General features: G+C 57.3%; 1 protein-coding gene across 2 annotated transcripts in view; it reads left to right on the top strand.

Annotated features, from left to right (window-relative positions):
- MAPKAPK2 (MAPK activated protein kinase 2) overlaps positions 1 to 4,272 on the top strand; it is a 45,441-nt gene extending 41,169 nt beyond the window's left edge. For both annotated transcript variants that reach the window (XM_025429740.3, XM_025429741.3), the window contains exons 5-10: positions 39 to 165; positions 792 to 867; positions 1,271 to 1,395; positions 1,757 to 1,842; positions 1,978 to 2,058; positions 2,618 to 4,272. In XM_025429740.3, coding sequence (XP_025285525.1) covers positions 39 to 165; positions 792 to 867; positions 1,271 to 1,395; positions 1,757 to 1,842; positions 1,978 to 2,058; positions 2,618 to 2,761 — 639 coding nt within the window. In that variant the 3' untranslated portion in view covers positions 2,762 to 4,272. The remainder of the gene's footprint in view (positions 1 to 38; positions 166 to 791; positions 868 to 1,270; positions 1,396 to 1,756; positions 1,843 to 1,977; positions 2,059 to 2,617) is intronic.
- The last annotated feature ends 9,220 nt before the right edge of the window (positions 4,273 to 13,492 follow it).

Consider the following 13,492-nt stretch of genomic DNA (forward strand, 5'->3'; position numbering starts at 1 on the left):
CAGCGTTGCTGTCTGTCCGTCTGTCTCCCTCTCTGTAGCCTGAGAATCTCCTGTACACCTCCAAAAGGCCCAATGCCATCCTGAAACTCACAGATTTTGGCTTTGCCAAGGAAACCACCAGCCACAACTCTCTGACCACTCCCTGTTACACGCCGTACTATGTAGGTAAGTCCAGAGGGGGCCCGGGGAGCTGGTCTTTCCCCAGAGCTGTTGTCAGGTGCTCTCTATAGCTCTCAGGGGCCACTGGTCCTGGGGGGGTCGTGTCCTTTGAACCTTCCCGGAGCTGGTTCTGCTGTGACCTGCCCAGAAGTAGGGCTTGAGCGAGTTAATCTGGAATTGAGACGTTATGGGAGATGGATCCGTCTGGGAGTATAGGCAGGATTTGGTGCACGCAGGTGCGCTTCCCCCAGAAGAGCAGCCATTGCCATCAGATGCCCAGCAGAGCCCGGGACACAGATTGGGTTCCGCAGCTCCAGCCAAGTGAACTCACGTTTATCCAGAATAAACTCATGTTTGTCAAATTAAGTGGGCAGCATGGGTCGGGAAGGCTCTTCAGTCCAGGAATCGTCTCATCTTAAGATTCTAGCCCCGGGGTTCCTCTTGGAGGAGGCTCTTCTGCTCTCCCCCACGCAGCCTCAGCATGGGGTTATGACTGTTCCCCCTCCCACCCCCGGCCACAGTATCATCACGATGGGCTGAAGGGTTGGGATAGGGAGCATGATCCGCAGAGAAGCTGGGGTATATCAGTGTTCCAGGGGCCGGATCCACCCACACTGACCTTTGGTTTGCAGCTCCAGAAGTGCTGGGCCCCGAGAAGTATGACAAGTCCTGTGACATGTGGTCCTTGGGTGTCATCATGTACATCCTGTGAGTGTGCCAGGGAGGGTGTGCGGAGGAGGCTGGGCTGGGCTGGGCTGGGAGTAGGAGGCCTGTACCTCTCTGGGACAAGAGGAAGGAGCAGAGGTCCACATCCCCTTCTGGATGGGGGATTCCCTGGGAATCCCCTGCATGTCCCCTTGTCTCCATGCTTATTGGATTCTGATAGCTAAGCGGCAGGTATAAACTAGCTCACAGGCAGGAAAATGTGTGGTTTAGATGCTGGGTGTGTTGGATTTCTGGGGCCTGTTCTTGATTTCGTATATTGTGCCTGAAATCCATGAGTGCATTTCTCTGTGACCTTTCTAAGAAGCCTGTTCCTCACTCTGTTCCTGGTGCAAGTCCCCCGAATAACACCCGCACTGTCCCCCTCTCTTCCTGCTTCTTGATTCAGGCTGTGTGGGTATCCCCCCTTCTACTCCAACCATGGTCTCGCCATCTCTCCGGGCATGAAGACTCGCATCCGAATGGGCCAGTATGAATTTCCCAACCCAGAGTGGTCGGAGGTATCAGAGGAAGGTAAGGACCCCCTCCCCCACCCTGTGCACGTGCACATGCGTGCGCACACGTGGTACCTGCAGGATCCGGCCCCCAGGAGTGGTGTGGCAGTGGGTCCATCCCTGTGCTCACACCTGCTGGGCATGTCCTGTCTGCGTGAGGGACCCACCCTGGGCCACGGGTGTGGGGCTGCATGTAACCTATCAAGAGGTGTAACCATAATGCCCCTCGGGACCGGCTCTGTGGGCAGTCTGCCTCCAGGCAACCCCCCACCCCCACCCCCCTGTGCCCCTAAGTCTGGTTTCTCCCTGAAAACTTTGGGAAGAAGCAGAAGAGAGAGGGTGGCCCCTGAGCTGTCTCTGTCCCCTGCCCCACCCCACAGTGAAGATGCTCATCCGGAACCTGCTGAAAACAGAGCCCACTCAGAGGATGACCATCACGGAATTCATGAACCACCCCTGGATCATGGTAAGCCTGGTGGGCCGGAGGGACCCGGGTCAGTGGAAACCGACCCTCAGGGCGAGGGCGAGGGCGAGGGCGAGGGCTCAGCCACCACTCTGCTCCCCGCCAGGCTTTCCCTTGAACTCCTTTTCTCCCCCACAGCAATCAACAAAGGTCCCTCAAACCCCACTGCACACCAGCCGGGTCCTGAAGGAGGACAAGGAGCGGTGGGAGGATGTCAAGGTGAGGGGACCGCTGGCTGCGAGGGGCCCGGGGTGGGGGTGGGTGCCCGGGGGTGAGGGGCGGTGCTGGCCGGTGGGGTGGGGGGGTGTGAGTCTGCATTCGCTCACCCCAGGGATTTCTGTTACAGCGAGAGCAGTGACTCTGAGCCCCTTCCCTGGCCAGGCTGGGCCTGCGGTGGTTCCCTATAAGGAACCCGAAAGGCTATCTGGTACCGTCTCCTCGTTTTGCAGATGAGGAGCCCGAGGTCCAGAGAGGGAGAGTGACCTGCTCAAGGTCACACAGCTAGCGATGGGCTGGGGTGGACCAGAGCCCAGGTCCCCTGACTCCTAGTCCAGTGCTCTTTCTGCTTCCAGTGGGGTCGCTGGGGGCTCTGGGAACACACCCTACGGTTGTGAGCAGGCTCTGGTGACCCCGGCGGGGGTTGAGGCTACTGTCAGCCTCGGACCCACTGACCAGCCTGTCCTTTCTCTGCTCCCACCCCCTGTCGCCCTCACCCTGCCCTTCCCTGTGTCTCTTATCTCCCCTGTCGCCCTGTGGGGTCACCCTGCCCCCTCCCCAGGAGGAGATGACCAGTGCCTTGGCCACAATGCGTGTCGACTACGAGCAGATCAAGATAAAAAAGATCGAAGATGCGTCCAACCCTCTCCTTCTGAAGAGGCGGAAGAAAGCTCGGGCCCTGGAGGCCGCGGCCCTCGCTCACTGAGCTGCTGAGCCCGTCCCGCTCCACTGGCGGACAAGCAATAACTCTCGACCTGAATATATTTTTTAAACGAAGAGACCCAGGACTGCCCGCTTCACCTCCCTCCTCGGCGGCGTGGAGCCCAGAGCCCGTCCGAGGCCGCATCCCGCCTGTGGTTCCCACCACCTCGGAGAGGGAGAGGCTGGGAGGCTGCGGGCGGTGCGGAGAGAAAAGAGCAAGACGCTCTGGAACCTGTGCTCATTTTGCAATTTTATCAGTAATTTGACTTGGAATTTTTATGAAACTTCTTTTATTGTTCTTTCCCCCACTCGGCCTCCTCTTGCCCAGACCCCTTCCTCTCTGGATGTGTAAGGGCTCGGGGTTGGTTCAGGGGTGTTTGTGGCAACTGTCCGAGGGAGCGTCCCTGCGTCCACCTGGCCTCTCCTGCCCCATCCCGGCCGGGGGCCCCTGCGACTGAGGCATTCTGGGAGCTCGGGGCCCTGCGGGGCCGGGGCCAGGATGCCACCCGCCTCTGCGGGAGCCCTCAGACCTCACCGATGTGCCAGACAGACAGAGGCGAGTGTGATTGTGTGTGTGTGTGTGTGTGCGCACGTGCCCGGATCTGTGTCTGGGACTGTGCATGTTCATGGGGCCAGGGGCAGGCAGGGCTGCAGAGGGAGGGCCCCTGCTGTGGCTCAAGAACCTCACCCCTCCTTGGGCCTGCCGTGCCTGCGTCAGGTCTGCCAAAGTGCCTGAGAAGCCTGCCCCGACTCAGCCCGGCCCCGCAGCCTGCCCGGTGGTTCTGGGAGGCAGAGAGGAGCCACCTGGGCTCCGGCCCAGCGGTCGGGAAGGCTGGACCACCCTCACCCCCACCCGTGGGCGCCCGTGCAGTGCTGGTCCTAGTCTTCTGAGGCGCTTCCCTACCCAGTAGCCTCTCTCCCCCTTCCTGCCATGATTAACCCGTTCTTGATGATTTTTCCTATATTTTGAGCCACTTCTCAATGGGCCTCCTCTCTGCTCCCATGGGGGGAGCCTGGGCTGTTTAGAAGTGACTTGGAGCTTTTGCATTTTGCCGCCTCTCCTGGGCCCCTGGGGGTACCGGCCGGCTCCCCCTCGAGGGCAGAGGCGGCACCCCTTGGGTGGCCCCGTGGGTGGGTGGGGGAGTCTTCACACCAAAGATGTCCCGACTCTGCCCCTGCCTCCGTTAGCCACTTCACCTCGACCCCCAAGCAACTCAGCCTTGTGTGTCCAGGCCAGTGGGGGAGGGGGGGGCGGGAAGGGCCCTCCCCCCGGTACTAGTGAGCAGCGTGGGGGGAGGTCTCCGGGCCAGGGGTGGGCACTGATTCTCCAGCTCTCGTCTCCCTCGGGGCCGAGTTGCTGGAGGAGCACCCCAGATCTTCTCCGGATGTGGGCAAGGGCTCTGAGGGCCCCCAGTGCCTCCCGGTCCCTGACGGCGTGGCCAGCACTCAGATTGTTGTAAACTGTTGTTTTGTATGAGCGAAACTGTCTTTACTAAACGGATTTAATAGTTGAAAGGTTTTCTTGCTCTTCCTTCGTGGGACGCAGCCTGTCCACCCCCCACTTCTCCTCTTTGCACCCCCGTGGAGAGTGCTGGTATATGCTGGGAGGGCTCCCTGGGTGTGGGTGCGGGAGCACCTGGCCTGGCCGCAGGCTGGCCAGGCTGTGTCTGCTGTAGGGGCACGAATGCTGCTCTTTCTTCTCTGGAGCAGGGTCGGGGGGCAGCATGGGGTGGAGAGCCCTTGCTCTCTCGTCAAATACCGAATCGGGAGCCCGCTGGCTTCTCAGCACATGATCCTTTGACCTGTTTAGCCACAGCCAGGTGCTGGACGCCTCAGCCCGCGGTGGGGTGTGTTTCTGGGTTCAAATCCTGGGAGAGACCAAGGGAGCAGGGTGGTGTCATTCCCGAAAGTTCCAGGAGGGGGCAATAGGGGTTAAGCTTACACTGAAAGAGTCTACACTGACCTGAAAGAGCCCTGCCATGGTCACCTGACCTGTTCCCCCCACTGCACAGATGGGAAGAGCAAGGCCCAGAGGTGGGACGTTTGGGATCACACAGTGGACCAGTTTGCGGTGGGGTCTAAGGTGGAAATCGGTCTGCTGGCCCCACTGCTCTTCCCTGCAGTCAGATGGAACAGCGATGCACTAGTTCACATTTTCTCACGTGGTCCCCGGGGCTGACTGGGGAGAAGGGCAAGGCAGGGTGGTTCCCCCGGCTGCATGAGTCAGGGAGCTGACTGAGGGCACGTGAATGTGCTGCAGGTCACATAGCAGCCTGGTTTGGACTAGAACTCAGGATCCAGAGGCCTGGGGTGTTCTCCATCCTCACACCTGGCCTTCTGCCCACAGGAGAGGCCTGCTCGTGCCCCTCAGTCGTTGGCAGGATCACGGCTCCACGGCTCGGGCTTGTGGGCACAGGCAGGGCGGCCCCTGGTGGCCCCCGACCCCCCTTTATGGCTCCTGGGTGGATTGGCAGGCTCGGGGCCCAGCGTGAGACCACTCACCCGTGTAGAAACCACGGCTCGGATAAGCCCACGGGCGGTTTTGCTCCCCGGGAAGTCCAGTTGTGTTGGCTGCACCGAGACAGGTGTCAGAAGTGCCGAGAACATGGAGGAAGAGGGAACGAGGGCTGGGAGGAGGGGAGCCAGGGTGAGCGTGCCCGGGGGCGGCGCCCGTGCTCTGCCGTCTTTGGAGGCCACATCCATTTTCCATTTCTGGCCTAAAACAGCGCAAATGTAGTGGAGTTCCACAGGTCAGAGGTCTGATGGGGTCTCACTGGGCTAGAACCAAAGTCTCCGCAGAGCTGCGGTCCTTTCTGGAGGCTCTAGAAGATTCCATTGCCTTGCCTTTTCCAGCTTCAAAAGGCTCCTGCATTCCTTAGCTCATGACCTTTTACCTCCCTCCTTTTTTTTTTTCTTTTTTAAGATTTTATTTACTTACTTGAGAGAGAGAGAGAGTATAAGTGGGAGGGAGGGGCAGAGGGAGAAGCAGACTCCCTGCTGAGCAGACCCCAGAACCCCGGAATCCTGACCTGAGCTGAAGGCAGATGCTTAACCGACTGGGCCACCCAGGCGCCCCTCTTCGTCCATCCTTGAAGCCAGCAGCGTCGCACCCTCTGACGCTTCTGTGGTCCCATCTCTGACCTAGCCAGGAGCGCGGTCTCCACGGTTAAGGACTTGTGGGATTAGACTGAGCCTCCTCAGATGATCCAGGATAATCTCCCCCATCACCAGGCTCTTAACCTTAATCCCCCTGCAGTTCCTTTTGCCGTGTAAGGAACCATGTGCCTATGTCCGGGGATCAGGACGTGGGCATCTGCGGGGTGCTCGCTCTGCGCAGAGGCCTGGCTCAGCCTTCTCAGCCTCCTGCCCCACATGTTGACCCTTGTGTCTGCTGGGTCAGCTCGGCTCAGCACACTTGTGCCCAGGGACGATCCCGCCTGGATGTGGTGTTCAGGGAGGATGGCTGGGGGGAAGGGCCAGGAGGGGCCCTGCTTGGCCCATGGGATCTTGCCCTCCCTTTGTGCTCCTCCTCGTGCCCCTGACCCACGCACGAGGGGCTCCGTGATTCCCTGTTACTGAACTTCCTCCTGCTAAATTCCCAGACAGGATGAGAAAGAACTTGGACCTAAAGGCAAAGGCTGGGGCAGGAGGCAACGGGGTGTGATTCCGGAACATGCCAAAGTGGTGTAAGGTGTCAAGAGGGCTGGAGGACTAGTCTCCAATTCCCCTAACAGGAAACACAGCCTCACAGAGGTAAAACGACTCTCTCAAGGTCTCACAACTAAGCAGAGGTGAATCTCGCCTGGAGCTCCAGCTTCCAAGTTGATAGAGTTTCTTGAAATAAAAAAAACACAAAAAATCGCTAACGTCTTCTAGATAAGGAAGTGGGCCGAGGGGCACCCAAGGTGAGACAGAATGGATTCCTCTCCACTGAGTGCAGTTGTTTCCTTTTCTCTGAAGTGGGGGTGACATTCCTGCACCCCGTGGCTACTGTGAGGAGCTCCATGAGCTCATGAATGTCCCTGCTCCGGAAGGTGCCAGGTGGCCTTGTGCCGTGGCGAGCCCCACGGCCCAGAGGGCACAGGGAGCCCTAGGATTGGAGTGGGGCAGCGGCCTAGGCGGATCAGTCTCGCCCTCAGTTGGAGGGCCTGTCTGTGCTTTGGGTTGGGGAGGCGTTGGTTAGATAAACAATAACAGTAAATTTGGGGGTTTCCTTGCCTTGGTCGGAGACAGGAAGTGCCTGTGGGGGGCTGTGAGTGACGAGTGGGTACAGTGGGTAGTGCCTGCTGGGGTGTGAAGGAAATTCAGTTATTCAAGGGAGGAGGAAGGCGCTGGTGCGGCCGGGGAAAGTGGGTGTCCTAGCCACCCGGGGATGTAAACAAACCGGTGGGGCCTGAGTGGGGCCCGGAGGGCAGCCTCTGCCCGGCTCTTGGAAGTGCTCCGTCAGCCTGGGGGGGGGGGGGCAGGTGTGGAGGTAGCTTCTCTTTGAAAGGGACACCAAGCTGCAGCTCCGAGAGTCCTTTTGGCAAGTTCACCCAGTCACCCAGCCGTCCCCTCCCTGTGCTGTGGGACAGGTGTGAGGAGACGCCCCGCATCCTACATCACGGGACACCCGGGCGCTTACTGAGCTGCCTTTGGGGACCAGGGAGCTTAGACGTCGGAGGGATGAGTGGGGTCCAGAGCTGCACAGCCTGGATCCTTCTGGACGAAGCCCTCACATGCTTGCCTTTCTGGGGCTCATACCAGTTCTACGCCCCAGGCGGCCTCACCAGGACTCTGAGAAGCAGGGGGCACGGTCCAGGGCCTAAGGGGCGCTTCCCCCCCCCAAGCTGCAGGCCCCCACCCCGTGAGGGGGTCAGTGCTTCGGCCTCCTTGACTCACCGGCCGAGATGAGCCCGCAGAGGTTGAAGTGGCTCGTTCAGGTTCAGCTCCTCCGCGGCACCCGGTGCTCGGGCCCCAGGGGCAGGCGAGCTGGGACCCCGGGGCGCCCCCTGCACGGGCAGTCTGGACGGAGACGACGAGGGGAGGGCGCAGGCGAGCTTCCACGCCTGTCCCTGCAGAGCCCTTCCTCCCTTGGGGCACAGGCTCCCCCTTCTGTCTTTCTGTCTGAACTGCTGTCCGTGCCCCCTCCGCCCTCCCTTCAGCTTGACCTTTGACCCCCAGCAGGTCCTCCGAGGGAAATCTGATTTACCGCCCTAAGAGGGCGTCCTGGGTGTGTTTCTGCCCACTTTCTTTTTTTCTTACCTTTGTTTTTATTTATTTTATTGTTATCGATTTGCCAACATGCAGCATAACCCCCAGGGCTCCTCCCATCACATGCCCCCCCATCACCCAGTCCCCCGCCCCCCCGCCTCCTCCCCTTCCAGCACCCCTTGTTCGGTTCCCAGTTAGGAGTTAGGTGTGTCTCCCTCTCTGATTTTCCCCATTCAGCTCCCCTCCTTTCCCTTATCCCCTTCACGGTTTCTTATATTCCCCGTATGCGTGAGACCCTGTGATGATCGTCCCTCTCGGGGGACCAGCTCCACTCCGCATCAGACCCTCCAGTCCATCCACGTCAGTGTCGGTGGTGGGGATCGTCCTTTCTGATGGCTGGGGAATCTTCCACGTATCTGTAGGCCACGTCCTCTTCATCCATTCATCTGCCGAAGGACATCGAGGCTCCTTCCACAGTTTGCCTCTCGTGGACATTGCTGCTGTGAACATCGGGGTGCAGGGGTCCCAGGCGTTTCACTACATCTGTCTCTTCGGGGTAAATCCCCAGTAGTGCGATTGCTGGGTCCTAGGGTAGCTCGATTTCTGACTCCTCGAGGAGCCTCCACCCTGGTTCCCAGAGCGGCTGGGCCAGTGCAGGAGGGCCCCCCTTCTCCACTCTGTCTTTCCAGCCACTCCCACCTGGATTCCTCTCATTCACGAGGCCTGCACCCCCCGCCCCCCATCTATACCGAGATTTGGGAACAGAGCCTGACAGGGATTTCCCCTCTCGACTTCAGTTCATCAATTTTGAAAGACGCCTTCCACTTAGGTCAGTTTTCGTTACACATTTGACAAGTCAGGGCGAGAAAGGATAACGTTACCTGTAGCTGGGGGCTCCTCTGGAGCAGTGGGCCGAACGGCTGTCACAAGGCTGCCCTGCTCCCCTCCGAGGGCCACCCAGAGGCCCGGCCTCTCTGCAGGAGCCTCGTGGGCCTCACACCGCACGTCGGGCACCGGGACAAGGGCCCCTGACAGCTGCCCCAGAGCAGATACAAATTCTAACATGCTTCACCTTCCACCTGTTTTATTTTTCACAAACCAACCAACATCTCAAACCTAGGGTTACACCGGAATGGACATCCACCCCGGGTGAGGGGTGGTGCATACTTATTGCTGTGGCGGGGAAATTACTACCCAGAGCCTCTGGCCAGGAAGTCTCGTCTGTGGCTTGCAGGCGGCGAGATGTGGGGTGGGGGGGACTTGAGCGGCAGCTGCCGAGAGGCAGAGGCACGAACCTGTGTGTGGTAAAGTCATTTTTAGGGGCCAGGGCTGCCATGCAAATGCATTCGTTTGCATAACTTTCTTGCTCTATGGGACAGCGAAGTTTCCTACTCCATGGGACACTGCCAGCAGGATTTGCAAGTGAAATATCAGGACTGTCCTTCCCCCTTTGCCATTCCCCTCCCCCTGGGTTTTGTTTCTGTCCCTCAGGCCCAGTGTGACCAAGTGCTGGTCCTAACCTTTCTGATCGGTTGCTGGGGCCCTGAGAGGCCAAGGACCTACAAAGGCTATGCAAATGAGTCCCTGGGCCCAGTCCAAACCGGTGGCTCGCGCAGGCCGCTGCTGCCTGAGCCCAAGGGAAACGTGACCAAAGTCCCTCTGGCAGTCCAGGCAGCCGTGGCATCTTGTTCCTCAAAAAGCAGAGCCTCCCGGGGCTCAGGGGCCTCGAGTTTCACAATGAGCGGAGTGCTCCCAGGCCTTACCCTCTGATTTGGAGACCTGTGGTTCCAAATTCACCAGTCAGAGGTTTACTTTTCAAAGAAACCACGATCACATCTAAGTCTGAACCCCAGACCTCGGTTAGCTGTGCCTAGAGCCTGCGGTCCAGGGAGCCCCGGTATTTGCAGGAAGACCTAGAAGGGCCGATGGTTTTCTGGCACTCGGCTGTCTCCTTTTCTGGTCAGAAGCCTGTTCTAAGTAACGGTCCTCATAGCGAGACTCTGACCCAACTCACCGCACCCACCCCCACCCCCTGCAGCGGGGAAGAAGGCGGGAGGGAAGGGGACAGGGGCAGGCCGTCCCCTGAGCCAGTCTGCAAGAAAGAGAAAGAGATGAGAAATCCAGGCTGATCAGGCTTATTCCAAGCTCTGAAAAGGGCAGCTGAGCCGGCGTAGCTGCTGAGGACCTGTCGGATGGATGAGCGCAGCGCAAGGATAATTAACACAAGCAATTTTAGTAATTCAAACAGCAAAGAAACGCACACTTGTGTATACACACAGAATGAAATGGGCAAGTTCTTCACAACCTCTTCCTCCTCACCCAACCATGCCAGCCCCCCTCTCCACAAGTAATTTTGCATAACACTCGGGTGTGAATTTGATAGTACCCAGCCCTACAAAAATTTCTATTACTGTATCTACACACATATATGCTTAAAACACAGGTGAGAAATTTCTTTGAGGGTAATAACCGGTACTAATGGGATCACTGGGCATATGGTTCTACAACTTGTTCCTTAAAAGAAATTGTGGCCGAACATCCGTACGTAAAATTTCCCATCCTAACAATTCTGAAGTGCAGAGTTAAATAGTGTGAAGTATCTTCACATAGTCGTACAACCCCTCTCCAGAACTTTTCCATACCCATCAATCAGTGTGCAGCTTGCTCTTTAAACTCAGCCTTTTTAAAAAAAAAAACAACCCAGCCTTTCTTTTTTTGTTTAACTCAGCCTATCTTAGTGTGTGTCCATGACTGAACTCAGAATTATCAAATTCCCCCCGCACCGTATTTTAAAGTTGTTTTTGTTTTATTTTTGTTTTTGTTTGTTTGTTTTGTTGTTGTTGTTTTTAGTAATCTCTGCACCCAGCGAGGGGCTCAAACTCACGACTCCGTGATCAAGAGGCATAGGCTCTACTGACTGAGCCTGCCGGGTGCACCAAAACTATGATATTCTTAATAGCTGCCAAGAATTCTGTAACATAGATGAGCCCTAATTTATTTAATTATTTGCTTTTGATGGATGTTTTATTTCCTCCTTTTTTTTAAATATTAGTATTAATGTTGCAATGATGTAAACATCTTGTACAACATCTCTGTGCACATGTGTACGGATTTCTGTAGCCTAGGTTCCTAGAAGTGGAAGTAAGATTAAGGGGCACGTGCATTTCATGTTCTGGGCGGCACTCCCAGGAAGACAGTATCGATTTATGAATGAATGCATTTTGCATATTGCTTTCTGAATGACAGGTCCATGAATGGATTCGCTGTCAGCAGTGGGGCAATCTGGGGATAGACGAAGTCAGCTGAGAATAAAAGGACATTTGAAGCACTTCCCAAAACATAGATGTGTACCCTTGGTTGCCTAGTGGGAGACTGGAAGAATCAGATGTGGAGGGGCAAGGGGGATTCCTTGAGCCTCCCCTCGGAGTCGGTGGCCCTGCTCACTCAATTACAGTTATTTGCATATCTTTGGGGCGTGTATGCAGAAGGGCTCAAAGACTAATCTGAGCTCCAGCCTTGTTCAGCCTCCTGCTGGCATTTGGTCTTGAGCATGTTATTGATCGGCTTCCTGGACTGCAAAGCGCCTCGTGGGAGATGACAGTTGTGCAAAGGACTTTGACATAAGGCAGACTGGCAGGTGTTGGAAGAGAGGCCCAGAGGGCCACGGGAGCTGAGAAAGGGGCTCCCCTCTGGTTAGGGCGATCCTGAAAGGAAGGCTCGTGCTGAAGGACTTGACTCTGCCTCGGGGTTCTAGGCGTTACCGGCGACACAGGAGACTTGCAAGCATTTTTTCTCATTGTACAGGAGCTCAGCCACACTAACCCCTACAACCCCGCCCCCCTTTTTTTTAAAGATTTTATTTATTTATCCATGGCAGACACACAGAGAGAGGCAGAGACACAGGCAGGGGGAGAAGCAGGCTCCATGCAGGGAGCCCAATGTGGGACTCAATCCCCAAGCCGAAGGCAAATGCTCACCCACTGAGCCCCCCAGGGGTCCCAACCCCTACCACCTTATGGGACACTGAATGTGTGCCCAGCCCTCTGCTGATTACGGAGTCTGAGGAATCAGGCTTGAGGTGTGGTGGTCGATAGCTCAGATGCACACTGCCCCGGAGAAAGCCTTGGAGTCACATAGTAAACTGGGTTCAAAGTGTGTGCAGGTGACTTCACGGAGCCTCGGTTTATCAGCCAGTTCAGTGAGAATAATTGTGGCACTCCACACACACAAAATGTTTTTAGGATTGATTTATTTCAGAGAGAGAGAAAGAATGTAAGCAGGGAGAGGGGCACATGAAGGGTGACACAAGCAGACTTCAGGGAGCCTGATATGGGGCTCCATCCCCGGACCCAGAGAGCCTGGCCTGAGCCCAAATCAAGACTTGGAGGCTCAACTGACTGAGCCACCCAGGCATCCCCACAACACATGCAAAAAATTGCTAATAATATTTAGGATTATAAGTATTAATTATGGAATGTGCTGCAGAGACCTGCAATCACAGCTAGGACCCCAACCGCTGTGCTCTCAAACGTACTGCTGCATCTGCGTCGGGCCCACATTTCCTCCATCTGCCCCCAGCCAGTTCCTGGGGGCCCAGGCCTCTAGTGACGGCTGATTTGGGTTTGAGGATTCCCTGGCCACTGTGCAGAAGCTCCTTTAGACCATACAGTAGTGCAGGACACGCTCACGCCCGACCCTCTCGCCTGTGCCCCTCGGTGGGCCCCCACAGTCTGATGGCTCCCCCCGGCTTGACCGGCCTCCTTCCTTCTCTCTGGAAAGACCTTTCCCCTCAATAAGCCCCTTGCCTGTCCACTGCGTTTCAGCATCTGCTTCTCAGAAGGCCCAGCTGCACGATGATGACACGGCTTCCCCTACGGGCTTGCTGGCGAGGCACACGCACAAGGCAAAGCTGGAGCATGAGGCCCGGCACGCAGGCAGCACTCCTCATCGCCACGTATCACAGCAGCCCGACTGCAGCTGTGCGAGCAAACCGATTCCAGGAAAAAGGAGAGGAAAGGGGGTTAACCCTGCATAGCTTTGGGTGAGAGAGGAGGCCGCTGTGCGTCTGCTGCAGGGGTGTCCTGGGCCTGGGCTGGTGGCTCTGTAGCCCAGCAGAGAGGACCCCCACTCACGTGGGGACGGGGCGGGGGCAGCTGGGTGCCTCCTGGGGGCAGGTGGGGCGGGGTGGGGTGGGGTGGGGTGGGTGTCAGTGCCCGGCAGAGTGGGGGCCAGGGGAGAATGATGGGAAGACTGTGTGCCTTCATGTGAAACAGGGGCCATGGGAAGCGAGGGTGAGTCACAGGGTTTCTCTCGAAACCCCCAAGCCCATGGCATCTAGAATGTGCTGAGCGTGGGGCCCGCCTTGGTTCTAAGAATGCGTCTCTTGCCTCCCCTCCCACAGCTGTCAGAATTAATCAGGCCCCTGATTTCAGCAGTATCGCTCTCTTCTCTTAGAAGAATTTGGCAACGAAAACTGGGTTATATCCCCGCACGGGCGGCCGCAGAGATCAGGGCTGATGGGGAGGAAACGTGAGAGCTGCTC

Source organism: Canis lupus, chromosome 7, assembly GCF_003254725.2.
Source record: "Canis lupus dingo isolate Sandy chromosome 7, ASM325472v2, whole genome shotgun sequence".
NCBI classification, from domain to species: domain Eukaryota; kingdom Metazoa; phylum Chordata; class Mammalia; order Carnivora; family Canidae; genus Canis; species Canis lupus.